Source organism: Vanellus vanellus, assembly GCF_965231255.1.
Source record: "Vanellus vanellus genome assembly, chromosome: 11".
NCBI lineage: Eukaryota > Metazoa > Chordata > Aves > Charadriiformes > Charadriidae > Vanellus > Vanellus vanellus.
In genome coordinates this window covers 12,867,757-12,887,241 of record NC_138916.1, presented here as the reverse complement: position 1 = coordinate 12,887,241, position 19,485 = coordinate 12,867,757, and the positions used below count along the sequence as shown (strand labels likewise).

The 19,485-nt window shown below is 39.3% G+C and overlaps 1 protein-coding gene across 2 annotated transcripts in view; it reads right to left on the bottom strand.

Annotated features, from left to right (window-relative positions):
• The window catches only part of SLC12A1 (solute carrier family 12 member 1), a gene marked incomplete at both ends in the record, with an annotated part of 48,200 nt that overhangs the window by 12,628 nt on the left and 16,087 nt on the right, over positions 1–19,485 (bottom strand). For both annotated transcript variants that reach the window (XM_082488983.1, XM_082488984.1), the window contains 11 exons: positions 923–1,005; positions 1,893–1,999; positions 3,872–4,012; positions 7,923–8,034; positions 8,121–8,220; positions 10,286–10,441; positions 12,281–12,382; positions 13,305–13,428; positions 14,221–14,328; positions 15,986–16,137; positions 17,781–17,865. In XM_082488983.1, the coding sequence (XP_082345109.1) occupies positions 923–1,005; positions 1,893–1,999; positions 3,872–4,012; positions 7,923–8,034; positions 8,121–8,220; positions 10,286–10,441; positions 12,281–12,382; positions 13,305–13,428; positions 14,221–14,328; positions 15,986–16,137; positions 17,781–17,865 (1,270 nt within the window). The remainder of the gene's footprint in view (positions 1–922; positions 1,006–1,892; positions 2,000–3,871; positions 4,013–7,922; positions 8,035–8,120; positions 8,221–10,285; positions 10,442–12,280; positions 12,383–13,304; positions 13,429–14,220; positions 14,329–15,985; positions 16,138–17,780; positions 17,866–19,485) is intronic.

The window sequence follows — 19,485 nt, the reverse complement described above, 5'->3', positions numbered from 1 at the left end:
ATGTTCCTTGTCTATAGAATTTATCTAATTCATTTATAACACAAGATTTCTCTGGTGAGGAGGACAAGGGACGCTAGGAGTAATGTCCAGGTTTAGGCTGTATCTGTCTGCTCAAGTGGACAAACTTACGAGACATGGGAAAATTACACCGAAGACCTAGAGAATTGTTCCAATGGGATATTTATATGGAGTCATTCCTTCCCCAGGCTACCTAAGGTATCAGTAAGACCTCTGTGTCCTAAAGATGAAAAGGAAAAATGAAGGTCACCATTGTACGTGGCTCTTGGAAGCCCTTTGTTTAGGTGCAGCTGCCTGCATGCTCTGTCTCCCTCTACCTTTTCCACTCAGATGGCATGTGTCCCTGAGGGTATGTGCCTTTCCCCCTGAGATATGCACCACTAGCCTAAGGAAGAACGAACAAAAAGGTGAAAAAGAACTGATGTTTCCTGTGGATTCCAGATTTTTGCATGGGTGGAAATTTCCTGGGCCCCAGTGTTCCGCAGAGGTGGTACCAAAAGCGCAGCTTCCTGATTCCCGCCAGTCCCAGACATCTCAGGTAGGCAGAAGGAGGAAGACATGCCAAAATCAGGAAGGAAAAATGCCACAGAGTGACTGGTTGCTGTGGCACAGCATGATTTTACTGCTTTAGTCTGTGCCTGTGCTGGAAGTGCTTTGGGAGTTGAGTTCTCTGGTGTGCAGAGCCCTTTAATGTGTGAGGCTTGGCCTCCTTCTGTCACTGCTGGTGCTTCAACAAGGATTTCAGGCAGGACTGAAACTGCAGAAGCAAGGAAGAACTGTAGAAGTTATGGGTGTAGGAACTATTCTAGAAACCACACAGTGACTCTAAGTGTATCAGTCAAATTCTTTCTTGTGCTGAGTATGTAACCAGTTATAGATATTCAGCTATTGAGTCACCACGTACCTTGAACCTGGAGGACCTGAGATATATCAAATCCTTGGCTAATTCTGACGATAATCATGCCGAGCTCAAAATCAAAGGCATCACTGAAAAGAAAGAAAAAGAGGAATAAATATCCTTTCACATAATGCTTGTCAATGAGGAGAGCTACTTTGAGTAGATCAGTAAAAGCATTAGTGCTTGCAGGGAGGTATTACTACCACGTACTAGGCTGCTCTAGGTAAAATTGTGGAAGGAATTGCCCAAGATTAAGTAAAGTACTATCAACTTTCTTCCCTCATTTAAAGAAAGGGTATAATTGGGCCTGGGAACAGAAAGGCTATTCCTGAAATGGGTCTTTCTGACAATGCTTTTAGGAACAAGGTTGTACTGGGTATTTTTATTCATCCCTTCTCTGAGGAAGGAACAAAGCTGGGGTCGGTTTTGTTGTTCTTTTAACGCGCTTCAGTTTTACAAGTGAATTTTCAGCGAGAATCTGAGAAGCCTGTTTCTAAATGACTGTTTTCTGGCTAAACCCCAACCCACAGAGCTGCTGAGCCTTAGGCACACATGAGATTTGAAACAAGGCTCTTCCTCTGTCTCCTAGGCTTAAAAGAAGAATTCCATGATGTAGTCTTATTCCCTAAGTATGTACATTAGGGTTGTTTTTCTCTGAGCTCCTGCCCACTAGAAATGGGAAAATACAGTTCTGCAAAAGCACTGCTGACAGCAGTGCAGCTTCTTTATGTATAGTATTGTCAAGCCACATCAGCTCTGACAGTGCCAGATGTTTGCTAAGCAGATCTTGCTAGGTGTGTGAAGCCAAGGAGCCTTTTTTAATGGGCAGAAACTTCTGTTACAGAGCTAGCATGTGTGAACCCAGATTTGTAGGTGTTTTCTTACATTGCTTCTATGTGTCAAGTTCTGTATGGAAATGTTACACTAATCTAGTCTAAAAGGAGTAAAAAAAATGAGATGCTGAACTGTGACTTACTGTATAACGCCCACATAGTTTTCAACTTGCGCAGCAGTGGCATTCCTCCAGTCCTTCTTAAATCCAATCACCAAGGTATTTGGTTTCATTCTACCCAAGCCTGAGGCCTAACAATATTAAAACACTGCTTGAGAAGGTACGCACACATGCTTTTACTGTAAATGAAAAGTAATGGCAAAAGATAACTGAAGTAATGTTCTGGAGACACTTACAACTAGATTGCATTTCATGAATGTCCTTCATGCTCATACCCGTGCAGAAAGCAGAAAGATTATCTCTAAATCATTCCAACTGTAAATGATTTTAGATGACAGAAATGTAGTTTTGCTAAATTAGCATTCATTTGCATTTCTTCTGACATGCTGTCATTAAAATGGTTCAATAACTTGGAATCAAGAGAGAGTTCAAGCACTGTTTGTATGCTCATTCTAACATAATAGCATAGAGCTCTTATCAGATTTGGAATACTCAATAGATTAACTGGGTCTGAAGTCTCTTAAAACGCCTCACGTATGCAGAGAAGGCATATCCTCTTAAGAATAATTTTCTTTGCCTTGAATTTGGAAACTGTTGCTGTTCTGTTTGCTGTATTCTTTCCAAAAGATTATCCAAAATTAGCTGAGCATACTTTATAGATAAAATTACAGTTTATAAACAGGAAGAACAAATGGTTTGTCAAGATACTAGATTGCCTGCATAACTGAGCATGGACACTAAAACCCAAACAAGTAAGGGTTGTCAGATCTTGGTTCAGCTAACCTAATTTTTATAGAAATCTAAATACTCAATGTCTTGGGAACTTTCAGGAGGAGACCCACAAATACACCAGCTTGTCAAGCTGTTACCGTTGCCAAATTTTACTACTATCAAAAAAGAAAATAGATAAGAACTGTTGGAACCTTTGTAAGTTTGTGGGTTTTTTGAGTAGCACCAATACATCTGCACTATTTACATCAAAGTGAAAAATTGGTTGGCAAAGCAATGCAGAGGCCCTTAGGTTACAATCATGATGATATGGTTATCCTCCTGTTTGCTGGAAGGGAATTATTTGTGGTCCAGTAGTTGACTTTGGCAATAGTGTTTAAGCAGTAATGGAAAGGATCATCAGACTGTAACAGTTCTCAAAAACATCAGAAGGATCTCCTACTGAGACAATGTATAACCCAAGATGAAGTGTTGTTGTGAGGCTTTGATAAAACAAAGGGATCTTTATTTATAATATTTCATCTTGCTCAGTTGTACTATCCATTCAGCCAGTGTACAAAGAGCACTGGTAACCCACCAGTGGGTGACTGTCGCCCAGAGTATTTTGGTCAATTCCTTACTGTCTCAGTTTGCACTGATGTCTTTTCAGTGCATTTTATGCAAATAATAGGATTTTTCTCTACATTTTTTCTCTGTACCTGTATGTTTAAATATTCATGTATGTGAGAGGGAGGAGGAGATGGGGAATATGAAAACAGTGCCTCTGTGCCTTCATTAAGGCCATTTTAAATGGACTGTTGGAAATGATCTGCTGTATTCTTACAGTAATAGAAAAATATTGCAGACTCTTTTGTTTAGATGGCCTCTCTGTTTGCAGAAAATGTATATTACAAATTTTCAGTTTTGAATTAATGCAGAAATATTCTCAGATATTTAATATGCTGTGTAATACCAAACAATAGAATTGAAGTGTATCAAGTGTTGGCTGCATAGACATTCATATGTTGCCCTGTAGATGCCTCTCGTTTTTTATAATAGTGTCTTATTCATTTATGAGAGAATCAGTCTGCCTCGTCTCATAATTCCATAGCCCAGAACTAGATCTCTTTATGAAATAATCTGTAATATAAATACATGTACCCCCAGAATGCCCTTTCTGCTTGTAACACTATCCATATGTACATAGGTCTTCTTAACAAGTAAACAGTAATGCTTTACATAAAGGGATGCTTTCATGTAACACTCTTCTATGTGTCTGTAAACAAAAAGCTTACTTGAAGTAGACTTTTGACTCCATCTCTGAAGCTGTCAGCTGCCACTGCTGCATAAAAGGCTTTTCTTTTGTTCTTTGTAAGCCAAGCCTGCTTTTTTGCCATGCCACTGTTCATCTCCTTAACACACAGCTTGCGTGGTCCCTGCATGATACAATAAAATATTATTATGAAGGCTTTGTATTATACATCACACAGTGATTTTGAAGGAGTTACCTAGTCTGCCATGGGAGTGAGTGGAGAGAGTCAGAAAAATACACTTCCAAAAAGGGTCCGCAGAGATTCAGCCCTTTGAAAAGAACTGTGCTGGTAACATAATTCACATTCTGTTCAAGTGGGCCGAGGCTGTTAATACTACTTAAATATAGTGATTCTGACAGAAAGACAGACTACTATGGATTGTAACATCTTAGAAAAATACCTAAGGTATGATGAAGCATCTCAGTGAATAAAGTTCCTCCTTGACTTGACTACGTAAACAAGTCTCAGCAGATCTAAATGTACGTGGTTAAGCTCCTATCTATTAATAGTAAGAGAAAAGGGTTGTTGCCATACAATTAAAGATGCAAATGCTTTTGTCACCAGGTTCTTCCAGTGATCATCTGGTAATTTAACGAGACAAAATCCAGGTACATATCCAAATCACAAGATGTGATACACTGACTTGGCAGCAAAGAATGGGCAGTGGGTCCCCAAAAGATTAGGCCCAGGGAAGACATCAAATCTGCAAGCATGGCCTTTAGAAAGATTGAGATAAGTTTGGGAAGCATGTATCTGGAATTTAGATGATTTTAAAAAATCTGTGCTCCTAAATTTGAGTTTTACGGTTTGTTAGGCTTTGTTTATTCCCTTTCATGTTGTCTTTAGGAAGCTGAATCAATAGTCCAGACCTTCTGCAGTGACGATGAAACTCTGAGAGGACACTCAAGAGTCTCAGATACTGGTTTTAGTGTTATCGAGCTGGACAGGTAGCCTTTGCTTTCCAAGGCATAATAGAAGAGCAGAACTGTAAACTGTGTGAGTGTGTCCAGCAACATCAGTGACAGAAGCAGTAATTAGATGTGCCAGAAGGATGAAGCTGACCTGGAAGCACTTGGAATCCGGTGGGTATTTCTGTGTGCTTAACTCCAGAAGTGTTACCGGTTTGGTTTGTTATAAACAGATAGTTTTCAACTTTAGTTTGCTGCAGAGTTTTATTTCATGCAGAACTTATTCCTTTATGCTTTTTAAAATTTCTAATGTTTTTGAGGATGCTAGCAAGTTGCAATTATGGTTGCAACGGAACAGATAACTAGAGAAATTGGTAGAAGTTTGATAATATAAAACTATGAAGGCTTGGTAAACTTGTGCTCAGGAGACTATTTCAAAATTCATATTTAAATCTTTTGCTTTTAAAGTAAGTTAGTATATGGCAGCTTCTTTTGCTAAGCTGGGACACTGGTTAAAATAGAGCTGAGGGAGATTTAGATTTTTTTTTTTTTTCCATAGCAAATACTGTAAGTTCAAAATGCATTTCCCATTCAAGAACAGTGTAAAACCTGAACTGCAAGAAATTCTTTCCAAAATGAAATGTGTGGGAAGGATCACTTAATTCAAAATCAATTTCTAAAAGGTGATTTTGAATGTAAACCCAAAGTGTACTTTCAAAACTTTTCAGCCTTACTGAAACTTTTTTTTGCCTTCCTGGAAGAAAATGGGATGTACTATGTGTTTATATAGATACAGAAATAACTGCAATACTTTCAGTGAATTGGCATTGGCTGCTAGAAAAAGAAGCCTTCAAAATAAACTTTCTAGCTAGTTCCATCTAAAAAACAGAAAATAGCATTGAGAAAGAAGCTATGAAATAATGTGGCAGATTTCATATGTCATATTTTTATCTGTGCCTTTTTTGTTAGAATTGTATAAAATAGATGAGTAGGCTGGGTTGATGCTCGCTTAGGTGTTGTCCCTCATGTATGTTTCTGAACTTCTTATGGCTATTTGGGAAGTACAAGGGAAAGGATGGGGAGGGTCCATGTGATCTTCCTTTAATGAGATCATGCTACATTCTTTGGTGATAGTAAATTTACTGGAGTTTGTTTGGATTTAATGGGTGTAACTTAAGAACAGCTTGATCCTGGCTGTTGGAAGAGTAGTGTGAAGAGCTGGGAATAGTAAGTTGAACAATAAGGTTGAAGTTCCCTTGTGGGTAAGGAGAGGAGCAAAAAAAGTCTTACCCTTTTCCCCAGTCTCTCTAAGGAGAGTACCTGAGGATAGTTTCACAACTGGCTTGCACAATATGTTTCTGCTGGCCAAGGGGACAGTCCCACCATTCTGTTAGATGACAGCCTATCTATGTCCTTCCCTACTCCTCCTTTATATCAGAGGTAATAATGTTTGTGCAATTGTACAAGGAGTCCAGTGAATTTGCAGACTGAATGAAGACTAACCTTGCAAAAATATTTCACGTGAAAGCAGGGAGTAAAAGCAGAATAGCCCTTTTAGCTAGAAACAGACTGTTTAAGCCAACATGCTGCCATGATCTCAGAGACAAATAACTTTTAAATCATCTTTGTGTTCAGTTGCCATATTTATTTTACCTGTCTCTGAACTATCTATCACCATGTTCCTGGAAAGTTCCTTGCTGCCCTTTGGGAAAAAGGAATGGAAGATGTTTTGTCTGGCATGGTGTCTCAAAACTTTATGCACAGCTAACAGCATGTCAGTTTTTGAGGCAAAATATGCTGGGTGTTACATTTATGGCTAAATAGTCTCGCTGTATTTGTTATGATATATACTGTAGGCTGCTCTTCAACATGGTCCCTAGGAATTTTATTATCCACTTTTTACCACAATTTTGCAAATCAAAAAGGTTCATTGTGTCACATGTTTATTGCCAACCACATTAAATTTAGCTTAAATTGCTGAAGAAATAATAATTTACAAAAAAAAACAATGAAAATGCTTACACTAGCAAAATAGACTTAGTTTTTTATATAGACAGGAATGTAATCTCAGTTTAGAAAGTACTCATATTAGAAAAACATGCCTAAGAATTCAGAAAACTTGCTGAAACTCAGCTTTAGGAAACTGCATAGTCTCAGGATCTTGTTGGGATTGATTCTACACTTACTGAATGCAGTGGAAAAGCTAACAATTACAGTAGAGAAGAATTAGGACCATTTGCTCTTTATAGATTAATTTGATTTGGGAAGAATCACACGTAGATCTTCTGTACTCCCTTTCTGCAATGTGGCAGCATCAAATGAATTATTCCTACGCTCCTGTAGAGGAATACATTAACTTGCCTGGACTGACTCCATTAGTTAAATTCTGCAGCCCCATTTGGTGCCATGAGCTGTTTTCTTTCCCTCTCAAAATTAAAAGGTCGTTGTAATATTTAAAATACATTTTCTCCTCTACAATACAAACCCATCTATTTTTGTCCTGTCCTAATGAGAGACTAGATCTTCATTCTTTAAGATATGTAGTTTCCTGTGCATTTATAACTAGAAATATACTTTACTCCTCTCTTTAGATCTCCAAAAAGTATGTTTATCCTCCAAATTAGCATTGTTACAGTTTTGGAGAAACCACTGCAAAGAGAGCTGAATTACTTGCCAAACCCCAACACTGCAAATTGGTGACAAAGCTAAAGATAGGTCCTAGGTAATTTGACTCTTGCACTATAATCCCTCAAGTTTGTTTGTTTGCTTGTTTTGTGTTTTTTAAAGCCTTGCTGTGTCTATTAAAAAAAAAAAAAAATAAAAGGACAACCAAAATCTGTCCTTGTAATGCATTATTTTTTTTCAAACCAGTTTTTGGTCTGTCTACTATGAACTCTGAAATGCATCTCAATGAGGCATTTACCAGCAGGCTTTGTATCAGCCGATAGCTTTCTTGTCAAGACTTATGACAAAATTCATTCTCAGTGCGAATCTCTTTCATGGTCTGCACAGATGCCCGTCAGTACCAATGGGAACATTGTGTGCCGAGTGAGAGTGGAATGTGTAATGGAGATCTGCAGCACCCACTGGTGATGAATTTTCAGATTTATATGAGTTGACCTTACCGTGTACACTTCACAACAGATGCACAGCCCGTTGTTCTTTGTGAAAGTATGTGTGATGTCCAGCAGAGCAGGCCTGATCATAGGAGCTCCTGTTAATGCTATGCACTGGGGTCTGTTAGGAGGAAAGAAGAGATTGTATTTAATTGGGTAACCTATTTATTCAGAATAAGCCATTCTACTGTTCACTGGAAATCTTACCTGAAATTTTTCACATGGTCTTCCACTGTAGTTAAAGCCAGAGCGCTGTCTAAGGCATTAATATAGTAAAGAGCCTGTGTAGAAGAGCCCCAGTTTACTTCTGCATATAATAAAGATAAATAATGCATGTTAAACCGTGGGCTTTTCCCTGTGTTGTGTTGCAAAGGTCAGCAATCATGTTATCTGTGAGCCAAAGCAGGGTATAGTCTCTTGTGCTTCATAGATACAGAGGTATTGTTCTTTGTGCTTCGTAATAGGTTTTGCTTGTGTGATGCAAAAACAAACATGCAAATAAATCATCTTATTCTTTATATAAAAGTTGTAGGGAATGTTGTTCCTCTACTTAAAAACTGTTTTCTTCTCTGTTCCATTAACTTAGTATCCTTCTCCCATATATAAAATGGACAGCCCTGAGTCATGTATTTGCTGTGGAATTTCAGGAAGTTCAAATTAAACCATTAGGAAGGAATATTGCCTACTCCAGTTAGCTCTGTTCTACTATATAGGTCAAAAATTGTTCTCCAAAACCAATTCTGGCATATACATCTTTTCTCTTTATTGTGCAGCTGTTTGGTGGATGGAGACAGATAAGAAACAGCTTTCCACACTTTGAGATCTACGTGAGTGCAGATCAAGTCCCGTTACACCAAGATACAAAGCTAATATGTAGTGCAACTAAGTGGAGGTTTGTGTAGAGGTCTTCTTTTCTAAGGAATATTAGTCTTTTTGGAATCCTTCTGTTGCTGGTAAACAAGTGCAAGTTCTTTTAGAGAGCAGGAGATAGATAGCTTTTGTACAGTGTCTTCAGTGAATTTAACCAAGTTTTAAGCTGGTACTTTGCAGCAAGGACGCTGGCAATGTACTATGAATGGGTAGAAATCATACCATCATAGAATGGTTTGGGTTGGACCCAAAAGACCTTAAAGATCATTTAGTTCGAACCCCCCTGCCATGGGCAGGGATACCTCCCACTAGACCAAGTTGCTCAAAGCCCCATCCAGCCTGGCCTTGAACACCTCCAGGGATGCGGCGTCCACAACTTCCCTGGGCAACCCGTTCCAGTATCTCAACGCCCTCACAGTAAAGAATTTTTTCCTTATGTCTAATCTAAATCTACCCCCTTTCAGTTTAGAACTGTTACCCCTCGTCCTATCGCTCCACTCCCTAATAAAGTCTCTCCCTATCTTTCCCGTAGGCCCGCTTTAAGTACTGGAAGGCTGCTATAATCATCAAATGCTTTTGACAACTGTCTCGTAACAGGTGCGGTCTCCTACAGCTGATGATATTTACAGGAAGAGAACCACAGACCATCCCAATGGGTATGAGAGCACAGATAAGGAGGATGCACAATAGTGCAGCAGTATACACGGAACAGAATAACACAGCCTCAGACCAGGTGTTACTATTCCAAACTAGCTGCAATGTAAGCATATCTTCTGATGGGAACCTTGCCTCTCTTATTTGAATTATTTTTTTCTCCTGCAGGCGTAATTTAGCTGGTTAGCACTGAAATCTGGACCTGGGTTAGTTCTGTCCTGGATATGAATAACCAGGTTGTGCGGTCTTGTACTGGTGCTGTATTGTATTGGCGTACAGATTTCTGAGGACAGCTCTCATTATCTGCTGAGCTACCAAGCAGTTTTTTCCAGCAGTAAAGTGTGCCCATCTTTTTTGATTTACTGAGGAATTGTAGGGAGGTGCTGAAGGATGATCAGTTCATGAGCAATGAAGCTTGCATTTTTGTTGTATAATGAAGAGCAAGTTTACATTTTGAGTGAGGACCCCAGATGAGCCAGCTAAGGGGACAGCAAAATTCTGGTAAAGTTTTGTGTGTGGATGGAAAAAAAAAAATATGAGCGATTGATACTCAAGTAAAAGCCCAAATGTAGTAAAGATGTGGTGGGAATAAACTGGTGTGCTGGAAAGTCTACATAAAGTCCTGAACCGTACTTGAAGTGCTTGCTAAAAAGGCAAAAATTCATCAGACGACTGTCATCTTAATCTATATTGTATAAGGTGGGATTTAATGGGATGCTCCTAACTTCCCTCTGAAGAAAGGTGTCAGAGAAAAAGTAATATCTCATTCTGTAAGCAGAATTAATTCTTGTAAAATCCAGTCTGGCTGCAATACATATATGCAAAATAAGAGTGTTTTGTGGCCTTACCTGGTTTCTTATATGTTACATAAATATATAGAAAGAGCTCAATGGCATAAGTGATGAGAGCTGCCCACCAGTTGATGACAAACATGACACCACAGCACAACAGGGCTCCAAAAAGTGACACCCACATGTTATAATATCTGAACGCAGGTCTCCAACCTGTTTAAAGAGAATTGAGGAAATTGAAACAGCATAAAATATATTGATCAAATGGTGATCCACTGATTTTTTGCGCATACAAACTCGTGCAATTTGTTTCAGGCTCTCTCGGAAGGGGTGGGAGTGATATGTGGAAATTCTCAGGCATCATGATTATCAACAGATACTTTCCCGTGTTGGCTGATGTAGATTCCTATATGTATGGAGTACTAGGTCTTACAGGCCTCTTACTACAAACCCTTTCCTACTGCTTTGTCCAGCCTGGCTTTGAGCAGCCATTCTGTTTATATGTATTTTTGCCAAATTAAAGCTCACTGGTTCAGAACTGAAAACAGATTTTCCTGTAACTTCAGGTAATTGGCTACTGTGTCCTTTTGATGCATATGCATATAACTTATTAATGGGAGCTAAATACTTGCTGAGAGGAGAGTTTATCCCAATACTGTAAGTGCACCTGTCTTAAACTTGGAAATTGCCTGGCAATTTTTCACTGCAGAAAAATAAAATAATTTGCAATTGACTTTAAAAAGATATTATTCCTGCTGCTTTTCAGCTGCAGTACTGAATCCATCCCCTGCTAGCAATTAAAATGATGAGGCAAGCAGCGGGCCTCCATGGTTTGCAGGTCTCTGCCAGGTGTTCCACAGAGCAGACTCTTTGTAGAGGGGAAAAAACACAGAAGATGCAAGAAGAGGCTGAGCAACCCTGTCTTGGATGAGGGAATGGGAAGGTCTTGCTGTGAAGAAATTTGCTGTCCTGCAGCCTTGCAATTATTATAATCTATCACTGTGATTTGGCAGAAATTAACTGGAGGAAATGAGAAGAGAAAAATGGCTGCAGTTTTGTCTGAAATGTTAAGCAGTGGCAGAGTAGAGTCAGATGCACGCATATGAAGTCTATAGAGGTTATTTTTACTCAGCTCCAAGGCCATGTAGAGCAGATCTGCATTTGTTCAGCTGTGCAGGTAATTAGCAGAAGTGCTCATCTTTTCTGCCCTCTGAACAAATGGCACCATGCAGATCTATAGGAAGGAAGTTGATGCAGGCATTTATGTCACTACTGCAGTTTCTTCACACTGGAAATCAAAAATGTATTCCTTGCTCCTTGAATTTAATAATTGATTCACAGCGCCAGGAAATTGTCATTCTTGTGTGCCAAAACCAGTGTTGCTCAGCTGATTAACTTTAGCCCTTAAGGTGTCACCCTTTCATTCATGAAGATGATGAGAATTATTCTGCTGTGGCGATGCACAAGCCTGAAAGCCAGCATGTTCCTTTGCTGCACAAACGTTGAGAGGGGCTCTCAAGTTGCCCTTGAACAGGATCTCATTGCGCTTCACCCTAAAATTCTGCTACTAGCCACTGCAGAGCTGTGCTGATGCTGTTTGGTGGACCGGTTCTATCTCTTCTAGCACAATTGCGTTCTTATGAACTTCCCTGTAAATGACACTGTAGAGTTGGAGGAGAAGGGCATAACAGCTCCCCGCTATACCTTGCTTACTTTATGTGGCTAGGATTGGCATAGGTTTTTATCCACCCATGTTGTGTGACAGTGAGGGGGAAAAAAAAACCACCCTGAGGAGGAGCTTTTCTGCTCCAGTGGGATCCACCAAAGTCTTTTTCATCCCATACAACTGTAGGGAATGTAAGGACTTGAGCCATTGCTTTTCTCTTTTAGAGATAAATAAAACGTCACCATATTCAATGAGAGCGGTAAAACCTCAGATCACATAGCTTATATATTTTACTGGTACTGCAGTTTTCTCTGATATACAGTCAAAAACTTGCAGAGATCAGACTATAAAGCCCACATTTAAATCACTGGCAAATGCAGACTCACCTGGAGATTTTGCGTATGAGGCATGAAAGCAGGAGAAATTAATCAAAGCGTATGAAGCCAGGAAAAAATTGGAGATGATGGGAGCAATGGTGTTCAGTTCAGCTGCAAGACACACATGCACAAGTCAGACATAGGCACCAGTTTCCTAGGTTGCTAGATAGCTTTTTTATGAGGATGCTTTAAATCTGGATACTATCTGAATTTGTCGTCCAGGGAGAGCTTGGGTATTTTCCTGTGGTACTAATTTAAGGCTACCTTGTATACCTTCGTTCATATCAAGTAGTGTCTGCTGATGCTGATTTTAACAACATTATGTGCTATGCAAGGTTATACTTGATACTCTGATCCTGCAGACTGGCTCTTAATGGTGTAGATCTGGTGTAAATTTCAGAATTTTAAACATATAATTGAGAGGACAGATGGGTTTCACAAAAGACTTATACTTAAAACTTATTGTTTTGCTTTCTAAATGGCAATCTGAATTCTCTCTACTAAACTTCCCATTCACTTAGTGTCACACAGTTTGAATTTCAAAGCTTGGAAAAACTAATTTAAAAATCCCCACACCCCTAAATATGGTGGCTGGGACCAGTGCTGGCAAACTGGGATTTGCTTTGGAGCTGACTGTGAAGAAGGCTTGGCAGAGTAGGCTTCCTAATTATCTCCGAATTACCTCAGAGCTATGTGCAATAAAACTGGAAAACATTTTTGAAGTTGTTGACTTTGCCTTATTTGATATAGTTCTAAGCACTGCCCTCTTCCAGCAGAGTGAACAGGAATTGCACCCATTCTGCATCTTTGCAAATGAGGCTGTGGTGACACTTAGATGTTACTAGAGTCCCTGAGGGTTTCTTTTTGTCTTGTTTAAGAATAATGGAATTGCTGCCAGGGCTTTGAGTGTGCTTGGGCTTATGTCAGAGCTTACCTGACTGGAAAGTTTTCTAACCATAATCAGTGTATTAAAATATCAGTTTATATAATTTCAAAACATGAGATTATAGCAGTTGTGTAACGATATACAAACCAATCAAAATGAATGCCATAGCAATCAGGAAAGTGAGAACATATCCCCTGATGGGTTCGTTGTTTTTTCCGTGTCCTTTGGCAAAGAAGTGGAGCCCTTTGTAGACGTTGTCCTTGCAAAGAGCCTGGTGGACAAATCAGAACTTAATTCTGTTAAGCAGTGCTTTCTTGCGTCAGAATTTCACTGTCTGTGAGTGACAGCTTGCTAGGCTTTTGCTAAACAAAAATTAAATCTATCTTAGTACTTCAAGTACATCTACTGCTATGGCACGTAAATATTCAAATAAGGTGATAAGCCAATATCCTACTATATTACTGTAGAGTGGGAGAACAGAATCGCAGCCATTTAATACTTATTCAGTGCTTTAAAAAAAGATTAACTGAATAGCTAAATAGAGTGTAAATTGGAGGAAAGTGAAGCACTAATCAGTGGCTTGGTGTAAGTTGTACAGGTTATCTTTCTGTGCTATGGCCTCTGTTCCTGTTCTGTCCAAGTTGCTGCTGCTCAGACAGCTGCTAGACAGCCTGTTTGAGCACACCTGCCTGCACCTGAATCTGAGGGTCCTGAGGGCTCCTGCATATTCCTGGCACTCCTGTGCTGACAGGATGGCTTTCTGTAATGAGATAGAAGTGGTCCTGAAAGTAGCCTTGAAGCTTTTTGTAACAAGCACATGTGTATCCCCTGCTCCTGCAGCAAAGCTGAGCTCTGACCAAATGAACATTATCACCCTTGTATGAGGGTGATAAGACCTGCCTATTTCTGTTGAAAAACATTCTACATACTGTTTTCCCTGCCTTTTCCTCCCACATGTGTCGGTGTTGTTTAAATATATATCACATTTGGCATATAGAGTTCAACTAAATTTTATGTCTTTAAAGTAAAGCAGAGTATGAGGAAATAGATAGTTTAATTTTACCTGGAAAACTTTGGGTGCGCTGACAAGAGATGCTAGAGCTGATGACAGAGTAGCAGAAAAGATGCCAGCTGTGATGAGAGGACCAAAGCCAGACACCATGCTCATCACCTTTAAAAAAAAAAAAAAAAAAAGGGGGGGGGGGGGGGGGGGAAAAGAATATTCAGGCTTGTATTTAGATGCACTTCTTGATCACAGACCCATTTAAGTACTCTGTTTCGACATGTCTCTGCTTTTCACAGTTGTAAATTCAGTATACTACAAACCAACTGTGAAGTAGGGAGATACTATTATTCCTGTTATAGTAAAAAGCAATGGAGGCATAGCCAGATTTTTATACAAGTAGGCAACTGTCTGCTGAGGCAGACGAGTACTCCGTGAGATTTTCTCACCTCATTTACTACCTGGTTGCTACGAGTAACAGCCTCTACATGATGGGTAAATACTCAGCTTGTAGCAAGAAAAGAAAATGGAAACAGCAGGAAAAAGTACCAAAGCACAAACTGTGGTTGGAGGCGCTGTCTTTGGTTTGTTTGTTGTTTTTTTTTTTTTTTTTTCTTAATTATTTAATATGGCTAAAAAAGAGAGAATGCCTGCTTGTGCTGGCATAGCAGCAGTGCTGCAAACAGCAATGATGGCTACTGCCAGGCCTTCCTCAGCCCTCCCAAAGGGCTGTGCTGGCCTCTGCGACCACTGAAGCAAAAGGGCTGTTGAGAAGCACCAGACAAGGATGCTAAGAGATGAAGTGTCCAGATGCAATTGCTTTTTGGTGTGTAGGAAGTACTCCAGGAAAGAAACCAGTTAATTCTGGAGATGTGTCAGATAAAGACCTATATTTTTTTCTTACTTTAGTCTGGCAAAGATAAATGCAAGAAGTGAAACTGTTTATGGCTGTAGAGAGGTCACTGATTTTAAGGGTTGCTGTGGGTCTGGGCAGCTGAACTGAGGTGGGAGTGAGGATGGGAAATGATCAAGAAAGGAAGGAAAAGTAGTCTGTGGCAGGGACAGCATATTTCTTTTAAGGTGGTTACACAGCCCTGTCATTTAGCAGAGCCAGCTGGGAAAAAAAGGAAGTGACTTCAAAAGCTACAAATGGCTAGTTGAAAAAGCAAGTGCAGGTGGGTGGTGAGCTCCTCTCACAGGCTGTGAGGCACTGGGGCTGAATGCACATCTGGGAGCCCTGGTTGTCAGGCTGCAGAAGAACTGCTTTACTTTGATGCTTTGCCTAAGCTTTAGTTTGAAGAATAAAAATGGCAGGTGGTCTCTCTCTGGCCTAGGAGACCATTACTTCTCACTTGATTTTTCACTCGACTCTTTTTGGATACCTTTTTTTTTTTAAGAAGTGAGAACTCTGGTTTTTGTACCATGGTAGAAACCTTTAGCAGTGACCACAGCACCCCTGAGGTAAAATCACATTCGTGTGTAAAGAGCAATGAGATAAGTTGCTCATCTGACAGGAGTTCCTGAGGTCTCTCTTAAGTCTAGATTTTGAGTTTGAAGATGTTACAGCATATACTGCTCCATGGTACTTGTTGAACGAGGAAGTAAAGACCTTACCAGAGTGCTGGGAAAGCTAATGATGGACAGTATGAAGGTAATGTGGAATGCAGGGGACTTTTCCCTTTCATTATTCCTACAGCGTTTTACTTTTTTTTAGATAAACATGGGTGTCGTGTTGCAGTTAGTCGTCAGCAAATAATGGTTTTGCATGTTTGCACTTATCTGTTTCATATATTGCTTATGATAATACTTATTATCTCATTAAAACCTGAAAATTATTCATCAGCCCATAATCACATGGCTGACTTGCACATCTGGAAAAATCATAGCCTAGACTGCAGGCAGATGATCCGTTGCAGCTCATTCCAGGTACAACTGTATCATTGATGCTCCCAGTGGCATCTCGTACAACACAGGAGGCTGTGGAAACAATGTTATATTATTATTATTTTCTTTCCTTGTGACATTGGAAGAATGTTCTTGCCACGCTTTGACTCTTAGTCTGCACAGATTTTGTACAAGTGATGCCTTAGTCTCATCCCAAAGAGCAATGTTTCATGTTGGGCAGAGATTACTTCCCCATATTGTGGCTTAGTTTCTCATGTTGTCCGCAAACAAATATTTACTTCTGTTACTTTTAAAATAATCAGCCATATGACTAACAAGGACTAGCATCTTTCTGAGAGTAGAGAAACAGAAACAGGTCAGTGAGGGTCTTAGGTCTAGGCATACGCTTTTTTTTTTTGTTTAACAAGGACACACAATTGCTCTAGAAGCCCAGATCCTCAGCTGTTCAAATTGTCATAGCCCTACTGATATCAATATGATGAGAAAGACTTTAAACAGGAGAAAATACCTATATTCTTTTTATTTTTATTAATATTTATGCTGTCTTTTCTTGTTTGCCACCAGAAATGGGAAGAAACATGGAGTTAACTTAGAGTGCTGATCTCAACATCTTTAGCAGCCAAAACGTAAGTTTATACAGTATCTTCAAATATATCAAAAACATTGCTATTGAGAGTCCCAAAGTAACCATTATCTATTTAGCAAACCAATATGCAAACAGAAAAAAAAATTGCACTGAAAAGTAGACAGCTGTAAAGTTGAAATACAGCTATTGCTTGTGAGAACAGAATAATGCCTTAACACAGATTTATAATAGAAAGTGAAGAATGGATACTTCAATTTTAATTGCAGGGGAAATTTAGGTCCAAATAATGCAATAACCTGAGCTGCAGCTTGAATCAAGTATTCTGCCTTTTGCATAAAGTACAAGAACCACAAAAGTCAAGAAGACTTGAGATTCATCTCCTGAAAAGGGAGTACCCCACAGGACTTTCATGCAGTATTGAGGTGTTTGCTCATAAGGAAGAGTGTCATTTACAACACTCTTTCTTACAATACTATTAAAATAGCAAAAGAAAAATCTTTTTCTTGAACAGAGATTTATTGTACATTTGTAATGAGAATTTAATTGCATATTCCTCCAACACAGGTCACGGGTTTGGTGCAGGTCTCCTTTTCACTCTTGTGTCCATTTTGTTACCTCATGTTCCAATATTGTAGAGCACCTAGTTACTTAGTGCATCTTCTTTAAGACAGGCAATAGATTTCTCTTTGACATATAACATACAAAAATATGTGTTACCTTGTTGCTCATGAGTGCTCAGTAAGACTAGTGAGAGCAAGTAGAAGCCATGTGAAATTTCAATGTGAATGAGGAACAAAAGATCAGCAGATTGATAAGAGGTTCCTTTAATCTTTACTATGCTCATGGATACTACAAGCTAGTGCTCTGTCACTGAATAATCAAATGCAAAAGTAACCGTGCAAGTTATACTAAAATCCAGATGCCAAACAGTGACTTTTGTTTCTGCTGACTGCTGCTTCTTTCCCCCTCTGTTTTTACATACAGTAAAATCAAATCAAAACATCTATCTCTCTATGTAATAAACCCACAGGATGAAAAAGCAATGAGGTTAACGATTCATTTGCATAGCAGGCTTTCAAACTTTTTTAACTGTATAAATTGAAAAATAAAGCAGAGGTTCTGTACTTACCTACACATATAGCAACGCCAATGTAAGCAATTGTTGTAACCAGAATGGCCAGCATCGTTCCTTTGGGTATCGCACTTTGTGGATCCTTAAAACAAAGCAGTGACCCAAAAAACACTGTGAGTTCACGTGCTACGCTCTGCTTGCATTTTCATGTTAGGGAGTCCTGCCACATTGTGATATGAAGATACCTTTAGAGGGTAGATTTTTATCACTCAGACCTGCACCAACATTTCCTGTCCCAGCACATAGATAGTGAAGCAGTCCTGCAGCACAGTGCTCCTATCCTGATACCCACAGTGAAGGATATTCTGCGGGAGCAGAGGTCACTTTTATAGCAGCAGGAGAGTCCCGAGCTCTGCATTTCTGGGAGCTACAAACTCTCTTTACATTGCAATGGGCTTTATTTTAATGTTTAATGGTGTGCTGGGTAAAGAGTTACTGAACTAACCATCAAACTCCTGTGGATGATGAGACTGGACCATTTTTGGTTAATTGGTAAGATTGATGCAGATAGTCACCCTGTTGTGATTAGCAACTAATAATTGTTAGTTGTGTCTTGACAACAGGCTGCTTCCTTTCACTGTTTCTACTTTTAATTTAGATAATTTCGTAGGGCTGGGTTATAATGCTTACAGATTGGCTCACAATATCAACTTTGATCATGCAACTATAAGAGTTCAAAGATCTGCATTATACATTGTAATTTTAAAGGGGATTTTAATACTAGCCAACATGTGTTGGTTTATGCTAAGAAGCACTCTATGAATTGTCTCCTTAAGTTGGTTTAGCGACATTTTTTAAGTCAAAGATGTGTGGAATACACTTTAAGCCACAGACTTTTGTTCTTTTACAATATGCTTGTTGCATGGGAAAAAACCTAAAATATAGATTTGGAGCATTGTGTGAAACATGCACAAATTACTTAACTGTGTTAATAATTAATTTAATTTTTAAATGAGGTAAGGATTTATTGAGCTGAGAAATAACTGCAAAGTCACTTCAGCTGCATAAAACCCTTTGTCCTCAGATCGTGGTAACTTTAATTTATACAGTTCTGATGTGCATGTCTTAGGTCACTGTTTTTGTGGAGTCTCATGCTGCAATCTTAAACACTGTAACCTTAAATCTTAGGATTAAAGCTTCTTACAGCTCTACAACTTTTAAATTTTATCAATAATTAAAGGCGTATTTAATATGATGTTAGCACTTTAGGGCCTGCTCCAAAATCTACTGAAGCCACCAGGAGGACCAGCTCTTTCTGTAAGCAGGCTTTGAACTAGGCCACTGCTGTGTAGCAGCTACAGAAGCACGTACATAGGTATTTGCCACAAATTCTGAAGAAAGTTTGATTGGTCAATTTTGTACTTTTTAAGTACTTCCTGGCTTGTCTTTTAGATTTCTGGAGAGGCTGGTTAATTTAATTAGACCTGTCTAATGCATCTAAACATGCTCAGTGGGGAATCTGCCTGGAGGAGGTGGTTGTAGAAATCCACTTATTGCCAGACTGAAACAACCACAGAGAGCCAACAGGAGAACCGCTTCCCTTGGTCCGCTCAGACTCTTTCAAATAGCTTATGAAAGAAGTGCTGCTGCTTTGGGAGCCCGCCATGTATAGAGTACACCATATATGGCAAAAGAATTATTTTTGTTTGATAAAAAGATGGAGATTGCGTGAGGCTGATTCAGTCTCAGTGGGCAGAACAAC